Raw genomic sequence first — 22,934 nt, forward strand, 5'->3', positions numbered from 1 at the left:
CGCTGAGTAATTTTTTTTCTGAAAAGGGGGCGTTAGGCCAAATAAGTTTGGGAACCTCTGGTTTATACCCTGAAACTATTTTTTTGTAATCTTTTTTGTATTTTTATATGAAAGTCATGGTGACCCCTACTTGGGGCCTGAAGGAAATACAGGAATAAAGCCTGCCCCCCAACTCCTGGTATTCCAAGGAGGTCTTGCATCCAAGTACTTGCTAGAGTTGACCCTGCTTAAGTTCCACTATCTGATGAGATCAGGCTTGCCTGGGCTATACCCTGAAACTAGTGTTGGTCTCTGAGGTGTGACTGGAGTCAAATCTAGCTGTTCTACTGCAGACCAACATGGCTACTCTCTGAAACTATCTCCATTAGTTCACTAATTCCAAATAGAATACAAGGAATTTTTGTCTGCAAAGATCGGGGGAAGAACACATAGATTTCCCACAAGATATCCTAATTCTGGAGCCACCACAGAAAACATATCAGTGCTTCAGACTGCTTCCTCCTCTTGTTTAATTACACTTTTGTTTTCACGTATCTGTGAGAGAGAATCTGGTATCTCTGACCTCTCTCATCATCCATTATGTATAACAACCTAAAGCAGTACAGATGCTTTCACAGAACAAAGCGTGAGTCTTGTGGCACCTTTAAAACCAACAAAGTTTTATTCAAGGTATAAGTTTTCGTGTACAGGCACACCTCTTCCTTTCACAGTCCCCCTTTACTCCTCAATGATTCATGATGGACCACACCAAACCTCTGTCTGCCTCCAACTGCTCGCCTTTCCCCCCTCCCCTTTGGTAGTTTCCCCTATAAACTAGTTTTCCTTTCATAACATCTGAAGAAGTGAACTCTGACTCACAAAAACTCACACTTGAGTAAATGTTAGTTGTTAAAGCGCCCTCAGAATTCTGTTTTGTTTGACCACAGAAAAGACCTTCCAGCTGATAATTGCCAGATTACTACCATAGAATGGGGTAATGGGAGCAGAGTCTTACTAATAATTCTTGTTACGATGCGCATGTGTCCCATAGAGTCTCTCTGTTTGCCCTTTCAGCTAAGAAGATAAGAGCAAAGAGTAATATCAAATGCTGTAACTTCTTGAGGTTGGCCTTTCTGGGGAACTTTTAAGGTGTTAATGGGAAACTTTGTTGTTTGGGTTCTGTTTTGTTTTGTAACGGCCAATGGCTATACACAATAAATTTCTGACTAACTTGTAATAATTCTTGCGGGGGGGGGGGGGCGGGGTATAGATGAGAATGTGCTGATTATCTCCCTGAGGTAGTTGGCATGTTTTGCCTAATTCACTGATAGTGCAGCTGTGAACCACACATGGTAAAGTATGTGAAAGTGCAAATAAGATTATGATTTTTAATTGTTGTGGCCTCATGGTGCAGACGAAAAGGCATGGATGAATGGAATCCAGGGAGGACTTGTGTGTCTGAGAGACAGAACTGTAGGCAGGAGGCTATAGAAGTCAGGAAAGACTGGAAGAAGCTGCACAGGTAGTTTAGGATAATCAGTCACGTTTCTAATATTGGACAAGAGGTAGGTGGGCGATTGTGAAGGCTTACTAGATCCACTTGGTAAAGATAACATTTTTTGAAAGGGTCACGTTCCCCCTGAACATTGGGCAATGCCAATAATGTATGGGTGCAAGTCGAGACAGCATAAACCTATCCAGGGATTTCCCTCCTCTCCCATTTTCATATCAGCCATTCTCTTTCCTAAACTGTAAACTGTTTTCCAAATCTCCTGAGTTCAAAAAAACAATGTAGGGATTCATTGACAAAAATGGAAGACCATAATGGAGAAATCTGTCCAGGGCAGGAGAATCAATGCAATGTATCCCAGTATATGTAAGAACGTGCAGTATTTATTACTTTCTGGTGCTCGTTGCAGGTTTGAATAAGATTATAACCAGCTACAGTTAATTTTATTTTGTTAGCCTATAAAATAAATCGCAAGAAGTTGGCTGACTGGAAATGTTATTTAGAGTTGCTCAAGGCTCAGCATCTCTTCCTGCACATTATGCTAAAATGCTCATTAAAAAAAACTACATCAAAGCATTAACGTTCTTTCTTTTTCTGTACAGTAGAGGCGTGGAGAACAGACATGCCCTTCGACAACAGACGATAGTTCGGGAGAAAGGCAGGAGGCTTGCCAATCGAGGCCCAGCTTACATGTTCAATGACCATTCGACCAGCCTTTCTATTGAAGAGGAGCGTTTTTTGGAAGCAGCAGAATATGGAAATATCCCCGTCATCCGTAAAATGCTAGAAGAATGCGTTTCGTTAAATGTGAACTGTGTAGACTACATGGGGCAAAATGCGTTGCAGCTGGCAGTAGCAAACGAGCACTTGGAGATTACTGAACTTCTGCTTAAGAAGGAGAACCTGTCTCGAGTTGGGGATGCCCTGCTTTTGGCCATTAGCAAAGGGTACATCCGGATAGTGGAAGCCATCTTAAGTCACCCTGCGTTCGCTGAAGGCAAAAGGCTGGCCACCAGCCCCAGCCAATCAGAGCTACAGCATGATGACTTCTACGCCTATGACGAGGACGGGACGCGCTTCTCTCATGATGTCACCCCCATCATCCTGGCCTCCCATTGCCACGAGTACGAAATTGTGCACACCCTGCTGAGGAAAGGGGCACGTATCGAAAGGCCTCACGACTACTTCTGCAAATGTAGCGAATGCAATAAGAAACAAAAGCACGACTCATTCAGCCATTCCAGGTCCAGGATCAATGCTTACAAAGGCTTGGCTAGTCCGGCTTACCTGTCCTTGTCCAGCGAAGATCCAGTCATGACTGCCTTAGAACTCAGCAATGAGCTAGCTGTGCTTGCAAACATTGAGAAAGAGTTCAAGGTAAGATGTAACTTGGCTGGTGGAGGAGAGGAGCAAGTGAGACGTTCACACATGTGGGAGAATGAAGTGGTAGAATGGACTGCAGTGTGTCAGGCTGCAGGTGGTGGATCCCAGCTTTTTGCATGAATGGTGGGCCACTGTGGTGTAGTGTGGAGAGACCCAGGCTTAAACTCCCAGTTTGCCATGGAAGCTCATTGGGGAACTTTGGGCCAGTCCTTCTCACTCAGCACAATCTGTCTCATAGAGTTGTCCTGAGGATGACATGGAAGATGGGAGAATGATGCTGTAAGTGCTTTGGTCTTCATTGGGGAGAAAAACAAAGGATAAATGTCTAAATGAATAAAACAAAGTCTCCATGCAAAAATGGAAGGGGGCCATGGTTTAGTGGTAGAGCATCTGCTTGAAATGCAGAAGGCCCCAGGTTCAGTCCCCGGCATCTCCAGTTAAAAGGATCAGTAGTAGGTGATGTGAAAAATATGGACCTAAGACTCTGGAGAGCTGCTGCTAGTCTGCATAGACCACTTGATGGACCAAGTGGCTTGATTGAACACATAGAACTGCCTTATACTGAATCAGACCATTGGTCCATCAAAGTCAGTATTGTAAGCTCAGACTGTCAGCAACTCTCCAGGATCTCAGGCAGAGGTCTTTCACATCACCTACTGCCTGGTCCTTTTAACTGGAGATGACAGGGATTGAACCTTGTGCATGCCAAGCAGATGCTCTACTACTGAACAACAGCACACACACCCTAGTGATTTAGTGTTTATGTGTTCAGATATCTCAGCAGAGAGAACAATTCTACATCCCTCTCTTTCCTTGTGCTCTTTTTCTAGTCACAGGGACATGAGATCACCTACAGACTCCAATGGTGAAATCTGTCATAAGAACATAAGAGAAGCCATGTTGGATCAGGCCAATGGCCCATCCAGTCCAACACTCTGTGTCACACAGTGGCCAAAAAAACAAGTGCCATCAGGAGGTCCACCAGTGGGGTCAGGATAATAGAAGCCCTCTCACTGTGCTTCCCCCCCCCCATGCACCAAGAATACAGAGCATCACTGCTCCAGACAGAGAGTTTCAACAATAAGCTCTGGCTAATAACCACTGATGGACCTTTGCTCCATATGCTTATCCAGTCCCCTCTTGAAGCTGTCTATGCTTGTAGCCACCACCACCACTTCCTGTGGCAGTGAATTCCATGTGTTACTCACCCTTTGAGTGAAGAAGTACTTCCTGCATTTGTGAACCAGGCCTGAACTTTGATGTGTCAAGATCATCATCCATGTTTCTAGCAAATGTCTCCTGGAAGCCCACAAGCAGAACATGAAGGCAGCAGCTTTCTCTGGTGATTTGCTCTCTAGCATCATGTTTTCTTTAGGTGGCTGAAGGACCTCTTCTTTGCATATTGTTCTGTCCACCACTCTTGCTCTTGGGACCCCCACCTTCAGAGGTGAGAGTGGGTGGCAACCAAAGACAAGACTTTTTCAGTAGTGGCACTTTGTTTATGGAATGGCTTTCACCTTGAGGATCCCCTTGAGTGCCTCTGATGTTTTCTTTTAGGCCCTAGGCCAAAATGTTTCACTATTGTAGCCCAAAAACTGTTATTTTAAGCTGTCAATGGTCTGTTTTTATGGTCTATATTTTTATGCTGGGGTTTTTTTAATGCTGGATTTTAATTAATATATTTTAATGTTAGAAAATAAGAATATAAGGAGAGCTCTGCTGGATCAGACCAGTGGCCCTTCTAGCCCAGCACCCTGTCTCACACAGCAGCCAACCAGTTTCTCTGGAGGCCGAACAACAGAGCATAGAGAAGAAGATATTGGATTTATATCTCACTCTCAATCTCAGAGTGGCTTACAATCTCCTTTACCTTCCTCCCTCACAACAGACACCCTGTGAGGTGGGTGGGGCTGAGAGAGCTCTCTCAGAAGCTGCCCTTTCAAGGATAACTCTTGCAAGAGCTATGGCTGACCCAAGGCCATTCCAGCAAGTGCAAGTTGAGAAGTGGGGAATCAAACCCGGTTCTCCCAGATAAGAGTCGGCACACTTAACCACTACACCACACTGGCCTTCACCTGATGTTGCCTCCTAGCATTGGTATTGGCTTGTTTTTATTATTTGTATTTTGTAAGCTATCTCAGGTAGATTCTGGAAGAGGTGGTGTACATTTTTTTTCTAAATAAATAAATAATTGATTGCAAGTGAGATTGCAGTGGCCCAGGCAAAGTCTCATTCTTTCCTGGAAACCTTTATAACCTTTCAGGGAGAGTCATTGGGCTTCCTGGATAGACAGAGTTACTTTGTAGCACCAGAATAACTCAGATCCTTGGAACTTTCCAGAACTTGACTTTTAATAACTCTCCTGGCAGATCTACAATGCATAGAACTGCAGTTCATGGTTGTAGCAGTGTCAGCTTCTGATAGCCTCTAGAATGCAAGAGCAGTTAAATCTTTCATACTAGGAATAGGAAAATGTGTGGAAATCACCTGTCAGACTGAAAGTCTCACCACCTCATATTGGTAGCTGTCAGATTGGAAGAGGAGGAAATTAAATTTATACCCCACTCTTCACTTGGAGTCTCAGAGCGGCTTACAATCTCCTTTTCCTTCCACTCTCCACAGCAGACACCCTGTGAGGTACGTGGGGCTGAGAGAGCTCTTTCAATAACTGTGCCTGATCCAAGGTCATCCAGGAGGTGCATGTGGAGGAGTGGGGAATCATACCTGGTTTTCCCAGATTAGAGTCCACACACTTAACCACTACCCCAAACCTGCTCTTGATTTTTTATTGAGACACCATTTTGTATCAATTTGTTATTGTGACGGAGACCTGGGTGCGGGAGGGGGAGACAGTTGCTCTCTCCCAAGTAGCCCCGCCTGGGTTCTCCGTCCTTCACCAGGCCCGGACTAGCGGGCGGGGGGGAGGGGTGGCCTTTTTCATGCGGGAGGATTGCTCCTTCAGGACGCTTCCGCCGCCAGAGATCAAGGGCGTGGAGTGTGTGGGCCTGGAGTGGGACGTTGGGGAGAGTCTGGCAATCTGGCTGGTGTACCGTCCGCCTAACGCACCAGCCAGTGCCCTGCCGTCCTTGATGGAGGCTGTAACAGGCTGGGCATTGGAGCATCCCCGACTTATAGTCCTGGGTGACTTCAATGTCCATGCCGAGGACGCAGCTTCCACTCGTGCGACGGACCTAGTGCTTTCCATGGCAGCACTGGGACTTTCCCAATATGTAACAGCGCCCACACACCAGGCTGGGCACACACTAGACCTGATCTTCGCGGCGGGAGTAACAATGGGTCAGATATCTGCTGAGGCAGTGCCATGGTCTGACCACCAGGTCCTGAAGGCCCGTGTGGACATACCACCTCTGTCCCGTTTAGGCGGTGAGCAGATTTGGGCTCGCCCGCGTAGTCAGATGGACCCATTGCGGCTTCAGATGGCTATGCGGGACCCTTGGCCTACCGGCGACTCGTTGGATGGGCTGGTGGAGACCTGGAACAACCGGTTCTCCGAGGCCATCGACGAAATCGCTCCCAGACGTCCTCTTCATCCTCGATCACGATCCGCCCCGTGGTATACCCCGGAGATGCGATCGATGAAACGACGATTAAGACGACTAGAGAGACAATGGCGTCGCGCTCGTGACGAAGCTACGAGAACATCATATAGGTCATTTATGAGGGCCTATGAGATGGCTATTCGGACTGCAAAGAAGGAATACTTTGCATCCAGAATCGCATCTGCGACCTCGCGCCCAGCACAATTGTTTAGTATAATTCGGTCATTAACAGAACTGCCGCAGGGCAAACAAAATAGTAGAGAATTGGAAATAGGCTGTGAGGCTTTTGCGAGCTATTTCGCAGATAAGGTCTCGTCACTCCGACACGACCTACCCGCCATAATTAATACAGTAGATGAACTTGGGGCACCGAGCACGTCTTCTGGTTCAATTCTGGATTCTTTCAGTCCACTCAGTCTGGAGGAAGTCGACAGGACCCTTGCAGCTGTACGCCCTACGACCTGTAGGTTAGATCCGTGCCCGTCTTGGCTTATAAAGGCCAGCCAAACGTGGCTACGTGAACCACTACAGGATATCATCAATAGGTCCCTGATTGAAGGGATCTTTCCCACACCTCTTAAAGAGGCAGTGGTCCGTCCCCTCTTAAAAAAACCATCAGCAGACCCGGCCACATTGGCGAACTATCGGCCGGTGTCAAACCTTCCCTTCCTGGGTAAGGTCATAGAGCGGGCGGTGGCGACTCAGCTGCAGGGATTCCTGGAGGACACTTCCGCACTGGATCCATTCCAGTCCGGCTTTCGGCCAGGCCACGGGACGGAGACAGTTCTGGTCGCCCTCATGGATGATCTTATGCGACATCTGGATCAGGGCGGTTCTGCAGTGCTGTTGTTACTAGATCTGTCAGCCGCTTTTGATACGGTTGACCATCAGCTACTGACTGACCGCCTTACCGATGTGGGGATACAGGGATCTGCCTTGCAGTGGCTGACTTCCTTTCTCCAAGATCGGGGACAAAGGGTGGTGATAGGGGAGGAAGCATCCCAGAGGCACCCCCTTAGTTGCGGGGTGCCGCAGGGAGCGGTCCTATCCCCGATGTTATTTAATATCTATATGCGCCCCCTTGCCCAGATAGTCAGGAGGTATGGACTGGGTTGCCATCAATATGCGGATGACACCCAGCTCTACCTAATGATGGGTGGCCAGTCTGACTGTACCCCGGAAAATCTAGACCTGGCACTACAAGCCGTGGCCTTCTGGCTCAAACTGAGTCGGCTGAAATTGAATCCGACGAAGACGGAGGTTCTCTACCTGGGTCGGGGCGGTCCGGGGAGAGAGATCCAGCTGCCGGCCCTTGACGGGGTGCCACTAATACCGGTCCCCAAGGTCAAGAGCTTAGGCGTGCTCCTTGAGTCCTCCCTTACAATGGAGGCTCAGGTGGCAGCCACTGTTAGATCTGCCTTTTTCCATCTTCGGCAAGCACGGCAGCTGGCCCCTTACCTGGACCGCAGCGACCTAGCGACGGTAATCCATGCTACGGTCACCTCAAGAATAGATCACTGTAATGCTCTCTACATGGGGCTACCCCTGACGCTAACCCGGAGACTACAACTAGTGCAGAACGCTGCGGCACGGCTGTTAATGGGGCTACCACGACGGGGGCACATTCGGCCAGTGCTGAGAGAGCTGCACTGGTTGCCTGTTGTGTTCCGAGTTCGCTTCAAGGTGTTGGTATTAACCTTTAAAGCCCTTTATGGTCAGGGACCTGCCTATCTACGGGACCGCCTTTCCCCATATATCCCCCAGAGAGCACTGCGATCAGGGACAAAAAATCTGCTGTCCACCCCTGGCCCAAAAGAAGCCAGGTTATCCGCAACAAGATCTAGGGCCTTCTCGGTGGCAGCACCAGAACTCTGGAACACCCTCCCAGAAGCTATAAGGGCCCTGCGGGATTTGTCGGCGTTCCGCAGGGCCTGTAAGACCGAACTGTTCAGGCAGGCTTTTCTGGTTGACTGAAAATGGGCTGCCACCGGACATCCTACAGAAGCTGGTGGTCATAGTCAGAACCTAATACCGCCAGACTAGACTGAGATATCGTAATAGTTTTTAACCTGATAAATGTATTATGGTTTTATATGTTTTATGAAATTGATTGTTTTTATGATATTGTAAGCCGCCCTGAGTCCGCTTGCGGAGAGGGCGGGATATAAATATAAAGTAATAAATAAATAAATAAATAAATTGAGGCATCATTTTATGTCTACGTGGCCATTTGTATGTAGTAACAGTGGATCAGGAAAAGAAAAAGGATTCAGTGATCACTTAAATGTAATGTTAGGCTCAAAGGAACACCAGGGCAGGGGTGCAGAGGCAGGAATTAGAAAGTCACCTCTCTGAAACATCCTAGCTCCAGGGGTCACCAGATGTCACCATGACTTCCAGCACACAAGCATGTGCGCCCACCCACCCACCCACCCTACAAAAAAGTAACATTAGGGCTGCTATATCTGTTGCCAGTGCAAAAAAATATGTGTTGCTTTTAAAATCTGCAAGGCCATGGAGTAACATACCACATTTGATGGTTGTTATTTTACTATAATTACTGTTAGTGTATATGGCATGCTTAGTGTAAAAAATGTTGCAGAGCTGTGTCCTTTGTTACCCTCCCCCATTCCAGGAGGCAAGGATAATAATGTTGAGCAGATGCTGCTATAAATTCCTAGGCTTCATTTACAATGTTTGGTGCAAGAAAGCTCTAACTTTAGAGAATGAGGAGCAGGCAAATGAGGTTTCCAGAGAGATCTTTAGACTCCGACATACTTGTTCTAATCCTCTATGCCCTGTTGTTGGACTTCCAGAGGAATTGGTTAGGCACAATGTGAGACAGGATTCTGGACACAGGTTTGAACCAGCAAGGGGGGGTGGGTTTGTTCTTTTGTCTGCACAGAAAATTTATTGAACAGCAAAAAAAGTAACATAAAGTCCAGCCTAAATGAGCCGCGATCACACACACTAAATAATGCAGTTTCAATCCACTTTCAGAGCACTTTCCAACTGGATTTTACTGTGTGAACTGGCACGATCCAGTTGGAAAGTGCATCAGAATTGCATCATTTAGACTGCAGTCACAAACACTAAATAATGAACTTTCAATCAATTTCAAGTGGTTGAGAAAGACTTGCAACTGGTTCAGGATAGGACAAACCTGCGATCTTCATTTTATTTGTTTACTTATTCTACTTTATTTATTTATTTATTTATTTATTTATTTATTTATTTATTTATTTATTTATTTATTTATTTATACATACCCTGCCTTTCTCCCAGATGGAATCTAAAGCATCTTAAATCATTCTCAGTGAGAGACGTGCTATGTAGATTCAGTAAGGCAGTACAGAGACCAATAAAAAGGTACAGCTGAATTAATTCATGTAACAGATCGAAGGTGCAATCCTCTGGAGAGTTCTTCCAGTATAAGGCCATTGTTTTCAATGTGCTTTGATTGGAGTAACTCTGCATTGGATTGTAATGTTAGAAAATTGGATTCTAAAGTTGTAGGGAAAGCTCAGCAGGAGTCATTTAAATATTAGGCCACACCCCCTGACACCAAGCCAACTGGAACTACATTCCTGCGTGTTTCTGCTAAAAAAAAAGAGATAAGTTTTTGTATGAGATAAGTTCTTGTAAGTCAGTTCTTAACTTCATCAGATACATTTATCTCTCTGGACAAAGCACAGTCTTTTTTTCTTACCAGACAATCAAATGTGCCTTTGCAAATAAATTGGATGCATGTTCTTACTAGTGCAGGTTTTCTGTTAGTGTTGCAGACTGATTTGAGCAAACATCAATTACACCACACAGATTTAAATAAGAAAAACAAATTGAGTTTCTCGTTGCTCTGACATGAAGTAAACTCTGGTTTCTCTTCAGATCACATAAACACACAGTAAACTGTTTCATGGACTTCATAGGCAGAATGCAAGATTGGCAAATATCTGGATAGCAAAAAAAAAAAAAAATGTCCATGGGCTAAGATCTTTATCTCAGGGCTGGTTCATATACACAGTTATTTGTGTTGCTGTTTTCCAAGGTCATAACAGAGGTATTTATATCAAGAAACGGCTTCATTGTTACAGACCTGAAAATCCAATTTCTTCAAATGTGTGCTTATGACCTTTCAGTTAATCCACCATAAAACACAGAGCAGCAGGAAAATGTGTGGTTTAGATCACATGCCCTGATAAAGGGCTATGGTAAACAAGACCACGGGTATTGCTTAGTTATTGGCAATACTGGTGGATCTGTGCATGTCCACGTTGTGCTGAAATACCCTATAAAAAGGTGTTGTGATACCTTTTGTGAATCATACAACCCAGTAAGAAATGTGCAAATGTCTGAGCTGTTTTTTATATGTGGATCACTTTTTTCCACCAAATTACTTCCACTCCTCCTCTGTGTCTTTTTGTGGCAAGACCTATGTAGGGCTAGCTTGCAAGGGAGGCCCTGCAAGAAAAGCATCACAGCTCCAATGACAAAGCATCTAAAGTGAGAGAGAAGAGGTGAGCAAGTTAGACAACTATGTGAATTCAGCAACAAGGCAAGGTAGAGCCAGTGCCTTTCCCTCTCATTATTGGGGTAACTGGTGATGGAAATTTCTGTCAAGTTGCATAGGATTTTCAAGGCAAGAGAGGTGGTTTGCCCTTGCTTGCCTTTGCATAGCGACCCTGGACTTCCTTGGTTGTCTCCCATCCAAATGCTCTCCAGGGCTGACCCTGCTTCACTTCCAAGATATGACAAGTGTGGGTTAGCCTGGGACATTCAGGTGTGGGCATTGGATATCTGCTTCATTCAAAATAAAACACTTAGGTTCACGCTAAAATGTATTAAAATGGAAAGAAATAGAAATTTGGGGGGGAGGGGGGGAAACAGGTCCAATAGTACCTTAAAAGATCACCAAAATTTGTTCCAGCAAGAGCTCTCTGTGAGTCAGAGCTCATTTCTTCAGATGTTTATGGGAAGGAAATCATTTTGGAGATTTTTTTTTGTAACAAAAAGCATAGAAAAGGAGGGAGATAGAGGAGCAGCTAGAGTTGAGGTGGGCTTGGTGTCAATCCTGATATAAATCTTTCAGGCACGGCTCCCTGTTTACAGGACTGGATTTGGTTGTTAACACACATGGGATGTTGAGAGAGGTCAGAGGCTCCAGCCTGTCCTGTACAGACAAGCAAAGTGTAATGAAACAGGATAAATAAAAAACTAATTAAGATGAAAAGCAGCATGAGGTATGATAAAAAAATTAACGTCAGCAAAAGGTTACAATGTGATGCAAGATCTTAAGAAGAGCCAATTCAACAATTCTCATTTCAAAAATCCAGCACGGACTTCTTTGATTTCATAAGAGGAATCTTCTCAAATATGAAGGAATTAGCCCAAATGAAGCTGAAACGGTAGATAAGCAGGATTGGATCCCGTCAGGATTTTTGGAATTTAACTTAAATCCACAATAACGGCAGCTCAGAGAAAATGTATACTTTGGGAATACCCTGAGCAGGTCTACTCAGAAATGTCCCACTTTATTCTTTAGGGGCTTACTCCCAGGAAAATGTTCTTAGGGAAGCATCCTTTGAGTCCTTCCTTGGAGAAAGGTAGGCTAGGGCAGGGCTTTTTTTTGTATCAGGAGCTCCTTTGCATATTAGGCAACACACCCCTGATGTAGACAATCCTCCAAGAGCTTACAGGGCTCTTAGTACAGGGCCTACTGTCAGCTCTTGGAGGACAGGCTACATCAGGGGTGTAAAGGAGTTCCTGCTACAAAAAAAGCCCTGGGCTACAGCCACTGTGGTATAGTCGTTAAGAGTGTCAGATTAGTATCTTGGAGACTTAGGTTTAAATCCCCATGTACCATGGAAACTTTCTGGGTGGCCTAACCTACCCCACTGCCTAATCTACCCTATAGGGTTGTTGTAAGGATCAAATAGAGGAGATGAGAGTGATATAAGCCACTTTGGGTTCCCACTGGGGAGAAAGATGGGGTATAAATTAATTAAACAAATAAAATATATTAAGTAAATGAAGCAGTTTAGAAAGGGTTTCACCCAGTGTGAGAGGAATACCAGCATTACAGGAGCAAAGGCAAGGATGCTTCATTTAAAAAGTGGAAGTCTTTCTTTTAAAAGGTGAACAAGATAGAGTACAGATTCTGCCAAAGGAAATGTAAATTGACAATAAGGCAGACCAAAAAATATGAGGAGCTAAAAACATTAATACAGTCAGTAAATATTCCTTTAAATACATCAGAAATAGGAAACCAGTGAGGGAGGCTGCAAGCAAAGTGGGCATTAAATATACAACTACTAACATTCATTATTACAAAGAAAATATGTATTATTATTGTACTGTTGTTACAATTTCACCACCAAGATACATGGCATGTTAGAGAATATAAAACAGGACCCTGGAATTCAAGATGAAAATTTAATAATCTACACAGTGCACAATCTTTTATTTTATCACCTCAATAACAAAACAGTCCTCCAAATCCTCTAGATCCCCCTTTTCTTTTATCTACACCAGTTAAAATTTAGCCTACTGAGCAATCAACACTGCAGCGCTAAGCAGAGTCAATACCTTTCTAGGCTCTGAGCCATACCCTTCTAGGCCCTTTATCTTCAGCGGTATAACTATTTAGAATTACACTGTATAGCTTCATTAACCTAGTGCTTAACTAAGTTAAGATTTGCAGACTTAATGCAACAAGAAATCTCACATACATGTGGAGAGGGAAGCAACTATTTCTTTATACAATCACCCTCCTTAACACATGATGTATATGTTTTATGGCCTTTCCATTCCTGTTTTAGAATCAAGATGCTAGTTGTTGCCCTCTTAATCAGAATATGATTAATAGTCTGTTGGCCTTATCAGCTACATCAAGCTATTTTTGGTGCTGTGCTTGTGGTTGTAAAGAATGCTGATAAACAGACTATTGGCCTTATCTTTTAGGGCCAGTTATATTTTTGGCTTTATGCTTGTGGAGGTAAGGAATTTTTCTGAATTTTTTCCCCTTCGTTTTCTTCACAGAACGATTACAAAAAACTATCTATGCAGTGCAAGGACTTTGTAGTCGGGCTTCTGGACCTGTGCAGAAACACAGAAGAAGTGGAAGCTATTCTGAATGGAGACGTTGAGCTGAACCATGGAGAACGCGGACGGCCTAGCCTCAGCCGCTTAAAACTTGCCATTAAATATGAAGTTAAAAAAGTAAGCCTCGAATTTTTCGTTTAGCATGGGTTTGGGGATTCTTCAATTAATTCCTTCTGCTTCAGCTTCCTGTTGAATACAGCTGGAAAGGCAATACTCAGCTGTGACAGATAATGGATGCTATCCTACATAGTATGGAGGAAAGTGCCTTCAGCCTAAGGATCCTTCTTCAACTTAAGTGGCTCTCTTGTTGGAGGAGGACTTCAAATGTTGCTACCTTGGGAGGGCTTTTTTTTTTGTAACAGGAACTCCTTCGCATATTAAGCCACACCCCATTGATGTAGCCAGTCCTCTGGAGCTTACAGTAGGCCCTGTACTCTCTGTAAGCTCTTGGAGGATTGGCTACATCAGGGAGGTGTGGCCTGATATGGAAAGGAGTTCCTGCTACAAAAAAAAGCCTGCTGGGATGGTAGAATAGCACATTAGAAATTGAGTGCTACAGGCCTTGTTTCAAGGAGTTAGCAAGCAAAGAGAAATCTGCAAAGAGTTTCTAAACAATCCACAAATTCACTGGGCACTAATGAAACCTGCCCTACATACACATGCAGGTACTAGTCTGCATGACTTCCCATATTCTATGCAGAGCAGGCAAAATGAACCTTCTAACTTGAATGACTCCCCCTGTGGATTTTGTTTGCTTCCAGCATAGCTTTATAGAGTTAAATCAATAGCTCAGAAACCTATTACTGTGGCCAATACAGTAAGCAAAGGGGAAAGGGTAGAAAGGGAGCTGAACCGTGCAGTAAAACTGGGGAATGCCTCTAGCAACAAAATACAGTGTTGGAATTCTGTTCACTACATTGTTTGCAATTTGATACAGTAAGTAATGGAAGCAGTGAAGCTTCTGACTCAGGACAAAGCACAAGTAATAAAGGAATGATTTAACTCTTCGGAAGATTTAAAAAAATGGCACTGTTAGATACTTTACATCCAGCTTACCTTTCCTAGTCAAAGAGGATTTGCCTCCTTATTTTCCTGTGCTTAAGTATAAGTTCAGATGCTTATTTTATATATTTATATATATATATATATATATATATATATATATATATATATATGCAACAGTTCAAGAAAATAGTACAGAGTATTGCAGTTGGGACATGACCTGGATGGAGTCTTTGCCCCCTTGAGAGTTAACATGCTCCGAAGGATAAATACTTGGACTCAGAGGTTATAGACACAGGTTCAGATCATTTTCCATTTATTTAATGCATGGGTAATCAGCTCAAGAGGCTTAGAGTGGAGTAACTCTGTTTGGAATTGTACTGTTGGTTTCATTCTCAGTCTCTTTACCAGTATAATGCAACTGCCCTCCTGGGGTTAACCTAGGACACCTCTCCTAATAGTTGCAAGATGTTCTGCAAATTAAAAGTGCAGACAAACCCATGAACAGTAAGGATTATTGGGTCCAGAATGCTGCTCACGTAGAAGCAATTCTAAGCTGCCTTCAGATGTTCAGGGAAAATCAACAGAGAGGCAAAAGTCTATATAATGTCTGGTCCACTGGGCGGGGGTGGAAGGCTGCTGTAGAGATACTACTTAAATATGTTTGTTAGGATACTGTAAAGTGCAGCCTCCCATTTTCAAAGACAGTAAATGTCTCCTGCAAGATGCTGTGATCTAGTAAAATGGGATGGATGACACCATGAAGCTGCCTTATACTGAATCAGACGCTTGGTCCATCAAAGTCAATATCATCTACTCAGACTGGCAGCAGCTTTCCAGAGTCTCAGATAGAGGTTTTCACACCACCTACTGCCAGATCTTTTAACTGGAAATATCGGGGTTTGAACCTGGGACCTTCTGCGTGCCAAGCAGATGCTCTATCATTGAGCCACAGACCCTCCTCCATTGCATCTGGACTGCGAGCTTCCCCCAGGTTCTTTCAAATCATGTCTAAGTATGAAATCGGGAGCAAAATATACCACTGCTGAAGCCAGCCTGCCATTCTTGCTTGTAGTCGGAGTCTCCTGGGTAAACCTGCTGAGAAGAAAAACTTCTAAAGCATGAAATTGCTGAAAACCAGATCTAGTGTAACTCCTGGTCAAGCGCTCCCATTTTTCTTGCAGTAATGTACCTATAGTGGGCACAGTGACAATACTGGAGAACTTTTATTCATGCTGCTGTACTTCATGATAATAGTAAGTAAAGAAGAAACACAGTTGAAAATTGGCAAAATAAACACAACACTGTGTGGCACAGTACAAATTGCTATAATAACAGTATCAAGGAATTTTCAATACACAAAGTCTCTCATAAGTACTAATAGCAAAAAGTCTCTTGAAGCATTTGTGATGGATATCCAAAGCGTAGCCTCCCAATTTTTTCTGCTTATCTATCACGGCAGTGGGGACCGGTTTCGATGCTACACACCTTCGTCAGCCAACGGCTTTCCCGCAGCTTTCTCATTTGCAGGCAGCTTTTTCACCAATATCCAGAAAACAAATTTCTAAAGAGAATTAATATTTCTTAACCGGAACACCAATCCAAAAAATTCATATGACGACATTTCCTTCAGTTTCCGTGGCTAGTATTATTCCTTGATATTGTTATTATGGCAATTTGTACTGTGCCACACAGTGTTGTGTTTATTTTGCCGTACTTCATGATAATGGCATGAACTCGATTTCTTCCCATCCTGGTATGCTCTCCTTACTTTCAGCATTACTTACTGTAATGAGTGACAGACAAATCGTAATTTTTCTTTTCTTTGTCCTTTAGTTTGTAGCACATCCCAACTGCCAGCAGCAGCTCCTCTCTATCTGGTATGAGAATCTGTCAGGTTTGCGCCAACAGACCATGGCGGTGAAGTTTTTGGTGGTGCTTGCTGTTGCAGTCGGGTTGCCGTTCCTGTCGTTGGCTTACTGGATTGCTCCGTGCAGCAAGGTACTAGGGGCAAACTTGCTGCAGATTTGTCTAAAAAAATAACTTCTGCAGTCTGTCTTCATGCATATTTGAAACTGGGCTAAAAAAGAAGGCATGTTCGTAAAGAAGGATGATGCTCAGCAATACATCAAGTGCCATGTTATTTATTGTAATGGAGTGACTGAAGAATTACATTCCCTGACATTCTCAGTAACAAAGCCGTGAATGCATTAGGTTACGCTATTTCATTTGTTGCATATTTGTGATGAAGGCAGGCAGCAGTGACTGAAAGATACTGTCTCAGCTGCCATGATTTTGGTGCCCGTTGTGCTTCGGTTACATGCATAGCAGTTCTTTGTTCAAACTTATAGACCTATTAAACTAAAGCATTTATATTTAACGGCACTGAAAATTAGACAAATATATGGTGTGACTCCTACACTTGTTTTACCATCACACATCTGCCAACGTAACAGGATATATAGCAGCATTACAAAACATGCTGTTGCATAAGGGTTTGCGTTGTGTTATAACAGCATTGCAAGCAGATTCACCAGTACAATGGTTGGAGGGGCTTGTCTTTGAAATGAAGTTCCAGTTTGCCAGTTCAGTAAGAGGAAATTGTGACACATTAAAGATTTTTTAAATTGTAGTTTGAGTAGATAACCCTGGAGGTCCCTTCCAACTCTATGGCTGGGTCCGGACAACCAATTTGGGCCACCTCAGGAACACCTTGCATCCAGGTTGAAATTGCTCCTTCCCTTAACTCATCCTTTGCTGTCCTCCTTCTGCTTCAAAAAGCACTAAAGCACTTCTGGGGCACCTTTCCCAGCCGTCTGACTGGCTGGGAAGCGCCTCCAATTCGCTTGAGCGATGTGACCACTCCTCCCTGGTGCACATGGCCAGTCCCTGTTCTGGCAGCATGCTGTCTGAGCACCCCGGTGTGCTTTTCTCTCTGCCAGCTTTCTTCTGGGACAGGAGGCTGCCACCACAGGCCACCGGTCTGGATCCAGCATATGATTCTGTGACCTGGATGGCCATGTCTAGCCCATGCTTATTGGATCTTGGATGCTAAGCAGGGTCAGCCCTGGTCAGTATTTGGATGGGGAACCCACCAAGGAAGTCCAGGGTTGCTATGCAGAGGCAGGCAAAGGAAAACCACCTCTGTTCACATGTTGGCTTGGAAACCCTAGGTCACCATAAATTCACTGCGACTTGACAGCTGTGACTTGACAGCACTTTCCACCACCATGAGTTTTTGTAGACAGGAGGATGGGTCATCAGATTAATCTGTATCTCAGGAAGGTTGTTCAGTCATCTTCAAGTACTTGAAGGGCTGTCATATAGAAGATGGAGTATTGTGTTCAGTTTGGGGCACCACAATTTAAGAAGGATATAGACAAGCTAGAACGGGTCCAGAGGAGGGCGACGAAGATGGTGAGGGGTCTGGAGACCAAGTCCTATGAGGAAAGGTTGAAGGAGCTTGGCATGTTTAGACTGGAGAGGAGGCAGCTGAGAGGTGATATGATCACCATCTTCAAGTACTTGAAGGGCTGTCATATAGAGGATAGTGTGAAATTGTTTTCTGTGGCCCTGGAAGGTAGGACCAGAACCAATGGGTTGAAATTAAATCAAAAGAGTTTCCAGCTCAACATTAGGAAGAACTTCCTGACTGTTAGAGCGATTCCTCAGTGGACCAGGCTTTCTCAGGAGGTGGTGGGCTCTCCTTCCTTGGAGGTTTTTAAACAGAGGCTAGATGACCATCTGACAGCAATGAAAATCCTGTGAATTTAGGGGGAGGTGTTTGTGAGTTTCCTGCATTGTGCAGGGGGTTGGACTAGATGACCCTAGAGATCCCTTCCAACTCTATGATTCTAAGCTGGCTTTTCCCCCATTAGTCCACCGCCTACTTTGCCCCTTCCTTCTTCCATGCAGGAATATTAACTACCACACACACACTCCCAGTGTGAACCACCAGCATGAACGGAACTTTCAGCAAAAATGGGTAATTGGCCAAGGTGTTCTTTTCCTGCCTCTTTTGAGTAACTGAGGCAAAATGTGGTGGAAGAGAAGAGTTCATATTGCCCCTCTGCCATGGTATTGTAAGTAAAGCATGTAAAACTGGAACTTTCGAGTACTGGACTTGAGAAATTCCTTGTTCAGCTTTTCTGCTGATTTTATTTCTGTTCTTCCTCTTTCTCCTCCTTTGCCTTCTTCTCCCCCCTCCACCAGGCATCCTCCATAAAAGCTTATGGCAGAAGAAAAAATGTGTTAGCATTTAAGGAGCAACAAAGTTCCTGGCTTGCTTTTCATCTTCCCTGAATTTTTACTGTTTTCTTCATATCTGTCTTGCAGTCCATCCCCATGCATGGATGCAGGCTGATACATCAATTCAAAAGAGCAGCATCAAGTTATTTTATCTATAATTTTCCAAAGTAGGCTTTAATCACTGCTATCTGTGACTAGTCCCCTTGTAAGCTTTAAAAAAGAACTTGGCATTATAAGCAGCAAGATTTATTGTGAACTGTGGTCATTATCATGTGGAAGAGAAAGATGAGTGATAGTTTTTCAAGATAAAAGGCAGAACCAGTTTTATTTGCTTACTTAACTAGAGGGCAGACAGGGGCAGGAGAAAAAAATCTACAATGCAAATTTGGGAAAGATTTTTTATCCTCAACTAGTTTGACGGAAGCTGGGTTCAGGTAGCCAGCTCAAGGTTGACTCAGCCTTCCATCCTTCCGAGGTCAGTAAAATGAGTACCCAGCTTGCTGGGGTGGGGTGGGGAGTGTAGATGACTGGGGAAGGCAATGGCAAACCACCCTGTAAAAAAGTGTGCTGTGAAAACATTGCGATGCAACGTCATCCCGAAATGACTGGTTCTTGCACAGGGGACTACCTTTACCTTTAGTTTGCCCCATATTTTGGACTTAATAACCTTGCCAGGGTCCTTTTAGTGCCATGTTGACTGTGGCATCAACTATGTTTTGAAGGTACTGCTGTTGCATATTCTTCTAACTGTCGGCTCCTTGCTAGTTCAAACCTCCTTTTAAAAAAAAGTTGTTCAGGCTTGTAAATGTTGCACTCTAAACAGCAGTTAGGAAACTGTAATTTTAGAAATGAGGACTTCTTGACACAGCAATGTTAATCACTTCAGTCAAGAGGCCCTTCTTCTTGTTTGCTTGGAGTTACTGACTTGCATCAGCACTTGGGAGTGGACGCTGCGCTTTAGGCAAGCAGTCCAGATCTTATTATTGTTTAATGTTAAGTGCCATGAAGAGGGAGGCCACCCAGGAGGTACAGAGCCAGTGAAGAACTTTATCTTAACCACAATGATGCGTTGGGTCACGAGGGTGACATGGAAGTGAACTGGAGCTAAAAGGGAAATAGCTAAGAGGATGGCCCAGGCTAGCCTGATCTCATCTGATCTCAGAAGCTAAGCAGCGTCAGCCCTGATTAGGATGAGATTATTTGGATGGGAGACCACCCAGGAAGTCCAGGGTTGCTATGCAGAGGCAGCCAATGGCGAACCACATTTAAACATCTCTTACCTCATAAGTCAACTGCTACTAGGCGGCACTTTACAAACACACACACATACATGAGGATGTATTTCAGCACTTTTATGGGCAAGGTGAGAGGGGAGGATGCTAAGAGCCAAGAGAATTTTTGGGGTTTGAATTGATGGCTCTGCTTTATGAGCATTTGGCAAATATTGAGCAGTTGTGAGGCTCCACGTTTTCTGCCCTTTCCTGTCACGACTCTTTATCTAAATATGTCTCATATTTTGAGCACCTCTCCCCCTTATACAGCCTGCTCAGGGCCTGTTAAATTCAAATAGCCCCCCCTCCCCTTTATACACTGACCAGTGCCTGCATTCTGCTTTCCACTTTGAATGGTGTTAGCAAGGGTGGAATTCTAGCAGGAACTCTTTTGCATATTAGGCCACACACCCTTGATGTAGCCAACCCTCCAAGAGCTTACAAAAAAAGAGCCTTGTTAGCCACAAAAGTATTGGGAATTTTAAAATCTGTTAAATGTTAAGTTATCTAACACAGACTTTAATTGAATGAGACAGTGGTTTGCTTTTTTAACTTACGCTTTTTAATCAATGAGTTGTTCAGGTCATGTCTTTAAACAGCTAGCTCAGTCCTTTTTGCTCTTGACTGGCTGTAGGTCTCCCTCCCCAGGTCTTTCTTAATAGTTCCCATCCTACATCCTTTAACATAACTGGAGAGGCCAAAGAGTGAACCTGGGACCCTTGCCATACAAAACAGATGCTCTTCCACAGCCCTGCACAGCTTGGGTAGCAGCTCTATATCCAAATAGGGTAGTTCAAATAGTCATGCTTTTATACACCATCCAGAATTCTGTGTACCCTTCTAGTAGCTTTGTAATAAGGCACCGTAATGATTTCCTATCTCATTCTTCCAAATGGCCTTACTTCTTGTGCTTGCCCTTCATTTCCTTGCAGTGCCATCCTAACCAGAGTTGTCACATACACACAAAGACATGAAGCTGCCTTATAGCGAATCAGAACATAGGTCCATCAAGGTCAGTATTGTCTGCTCAGATTGGCAGCAGCTCTCCAGGGTCTCAGGCAGAGGTCTTCCACATCCCCAGTTACCTGGCCATTTTAACTGGAGGTGCTGGGGATTGAACTTAGTACCTTTTGCATGCCAAGCAGATTCTCTGCCACTCAGCCAGAGCCTCTCCCCACCCTTTTAAGCACATGCGCCTCAATAAGAACATAAGAGAAGCCATGTTGGATCAGGCCAATGGCCCATCCAGTCCAACACTCTGTGTCACACAGTGGCAAAAAAAAAAAAGCACACCAGGTGTCATCAGGAGGTCCATCAGTGAGGCCAGGACACTAGCAGCCCTCTTGAAGCTGTCTGTGCTTGCAGACACCACCACCTCCTGTGGCAGTGAATTCCATGTGTTAAATCACCCTTTGTGTGAAGAAGTACTTTTATCCATTCTAACCCGACTGCTCAGCAATTTCATTGAATGTCCACGAGTTCTCATATTGTGAGAAAGGGAGAAATGGACCATCTGCTTAGAATTGGCACTGTTACTTTCTCATGCATCCGTATCATTTCCACCCACCTTCTCCCTCTCCAAAGCTACTGTAATGAAAGTTGTGCTTTTGCTAACATGTATTGAATACTGAAATTCTGAAAACTGCAACCTTTGGTAGACATTTGAGCAAAACTACTCATATTTAATATTCAGAGCCTGCAATTTAGTAGTGTGGCTGTCTATGTAGAATGAAGCTCTTTCATTGTCTCTGTATGGTATGGAGCGCTTCCCACCGTATTTAGCCATGAGAGTCTCATATATATGCATAATCTCAGTAACAGCTTGTATTTTTTAACTGCTGCCAGCTCACACCACCTTTCTGACCACAGGGGGATTCTCTGTGATTTACCCTTCTGCCTTTAAAATGTTGGATCTGGAAGTGGATAGATTTAGTGAGACCAATGAAGAAACTCCTGGTACTCCCTTTACAGCCGCAGTAGGAGCTTTAGATAACTTATTAAGTTCAGCCTTTCCCTTTTATGTTAAAAGAGAGAAAGAGAGAGAGAGATGGCTCTATGCAATGTACAAAAAACCCTGTACATTTATTAAAATATGGGCAGTCTTCGCAGTGGAGGACGGTAAGCAGTGGGGTGCCGCAGGGCTCGGTACTGGGTCCCATCCTCTTTAACTTGTTCATAAATGATTTAGAGTTGGGAGTGAGCAGTGAAGTGGCCAGATTTGCGGATGACACTAAATTGTTCAGGGTGGTGAGAACCAGAGAGGATTGTGAGGAACTCCAAAGGGATCTGTTGAGGCTGGGTGAGTGGGCGTCAACGTGGCAGATGCGGTTCAATGTGGCCAAGTGCAAAGTAATGCACATTGGGGCCAAGAATCCCAGCTACAAATACAAGTTGATGGGGTGTGAACTGGCAGAGACAGACCAAGAGAGAGATCTTGGGGTCATGGTAGATAATTCACTGAAAATGTCAAGACAGTGTGCGTTTGCAATAAAAAAGGCCAACGCCATGCTGGGAATTATTATGAAGGGAATTGAAAACAAATCAGCCAGTATCATAATGCCTCTGTATAAATCGATGGTGCGGTCTCATTTGGAGTACTGTGTGCAGTTCTGGTCGCCGCACCTCAAAAAGGATATTATAGCATTGGAGAAAGTTCAGAAAAGGGCAACTAAAATGATTAAAGGGCTGGAACACCTTCCCTATGAAGAAAGGTTGAAACGCTTAGGGCTCTTTAGCTTGGAGAAACGTCGACTGAGGGGTGACATGATAGAAGTTTACAAGATAATGCATGGGATGGAGAAAGCAGAGAAAGAAGTACTTTTCTCCCTTTCTCACAATACAAGAACTCGTGGGCATTCGATGAAATTGCTGAGCAGACAG

The 22,934-nt window shown here is 44.2% G+C and overlaps 1 protein-coding gene across 1 annotated transcript in view; it reads left to right on the forward strand.

Moving 5' to 3' along the window:
* The window catches only part of TRPC6 (transient receptor potential cation channel subfamily C member 6), a 125,041-nt gene that overhangs the window by 75,232 nt on the left and 26,875 nt on the right, over nt 1-22,934 (forward strand). The window contains exons 2-4 of the mRNA XM_060234902.1: nt 2,092-2,866; nt 13,471-13,650; nt 16,372-16,536. Coding sequence (XP_060090885.1) covers nt 2,092-2,866; nt 13,471-13,650; nt 16,372-16,536 — 1,120 coding nt within the window. The remainder of the gene's footprint in view (nt 1-2,091; nt 2,867-13,470; nt 13,651-16,371; nt 16,537-22,934) is intronic.

This window comes from Heteronotia binoei, chromosome 3 (genome assembly GCF_032191835.1).
Source record: "Heteronotia binoei isolate CCM8104 ecotype False Entrance Well chromosome 3, APGP_CSIRO_Hbin_v1, whole genome shotgun sequence".
In the NCBI taxonomy this organism is placed as follows: domain Eukaryota; kingdom Metazoa; phylum Chordata; class Lepidosauria; order Squamata; family Gekkonidae; genus Heteronotia; species Heteronotia binoei.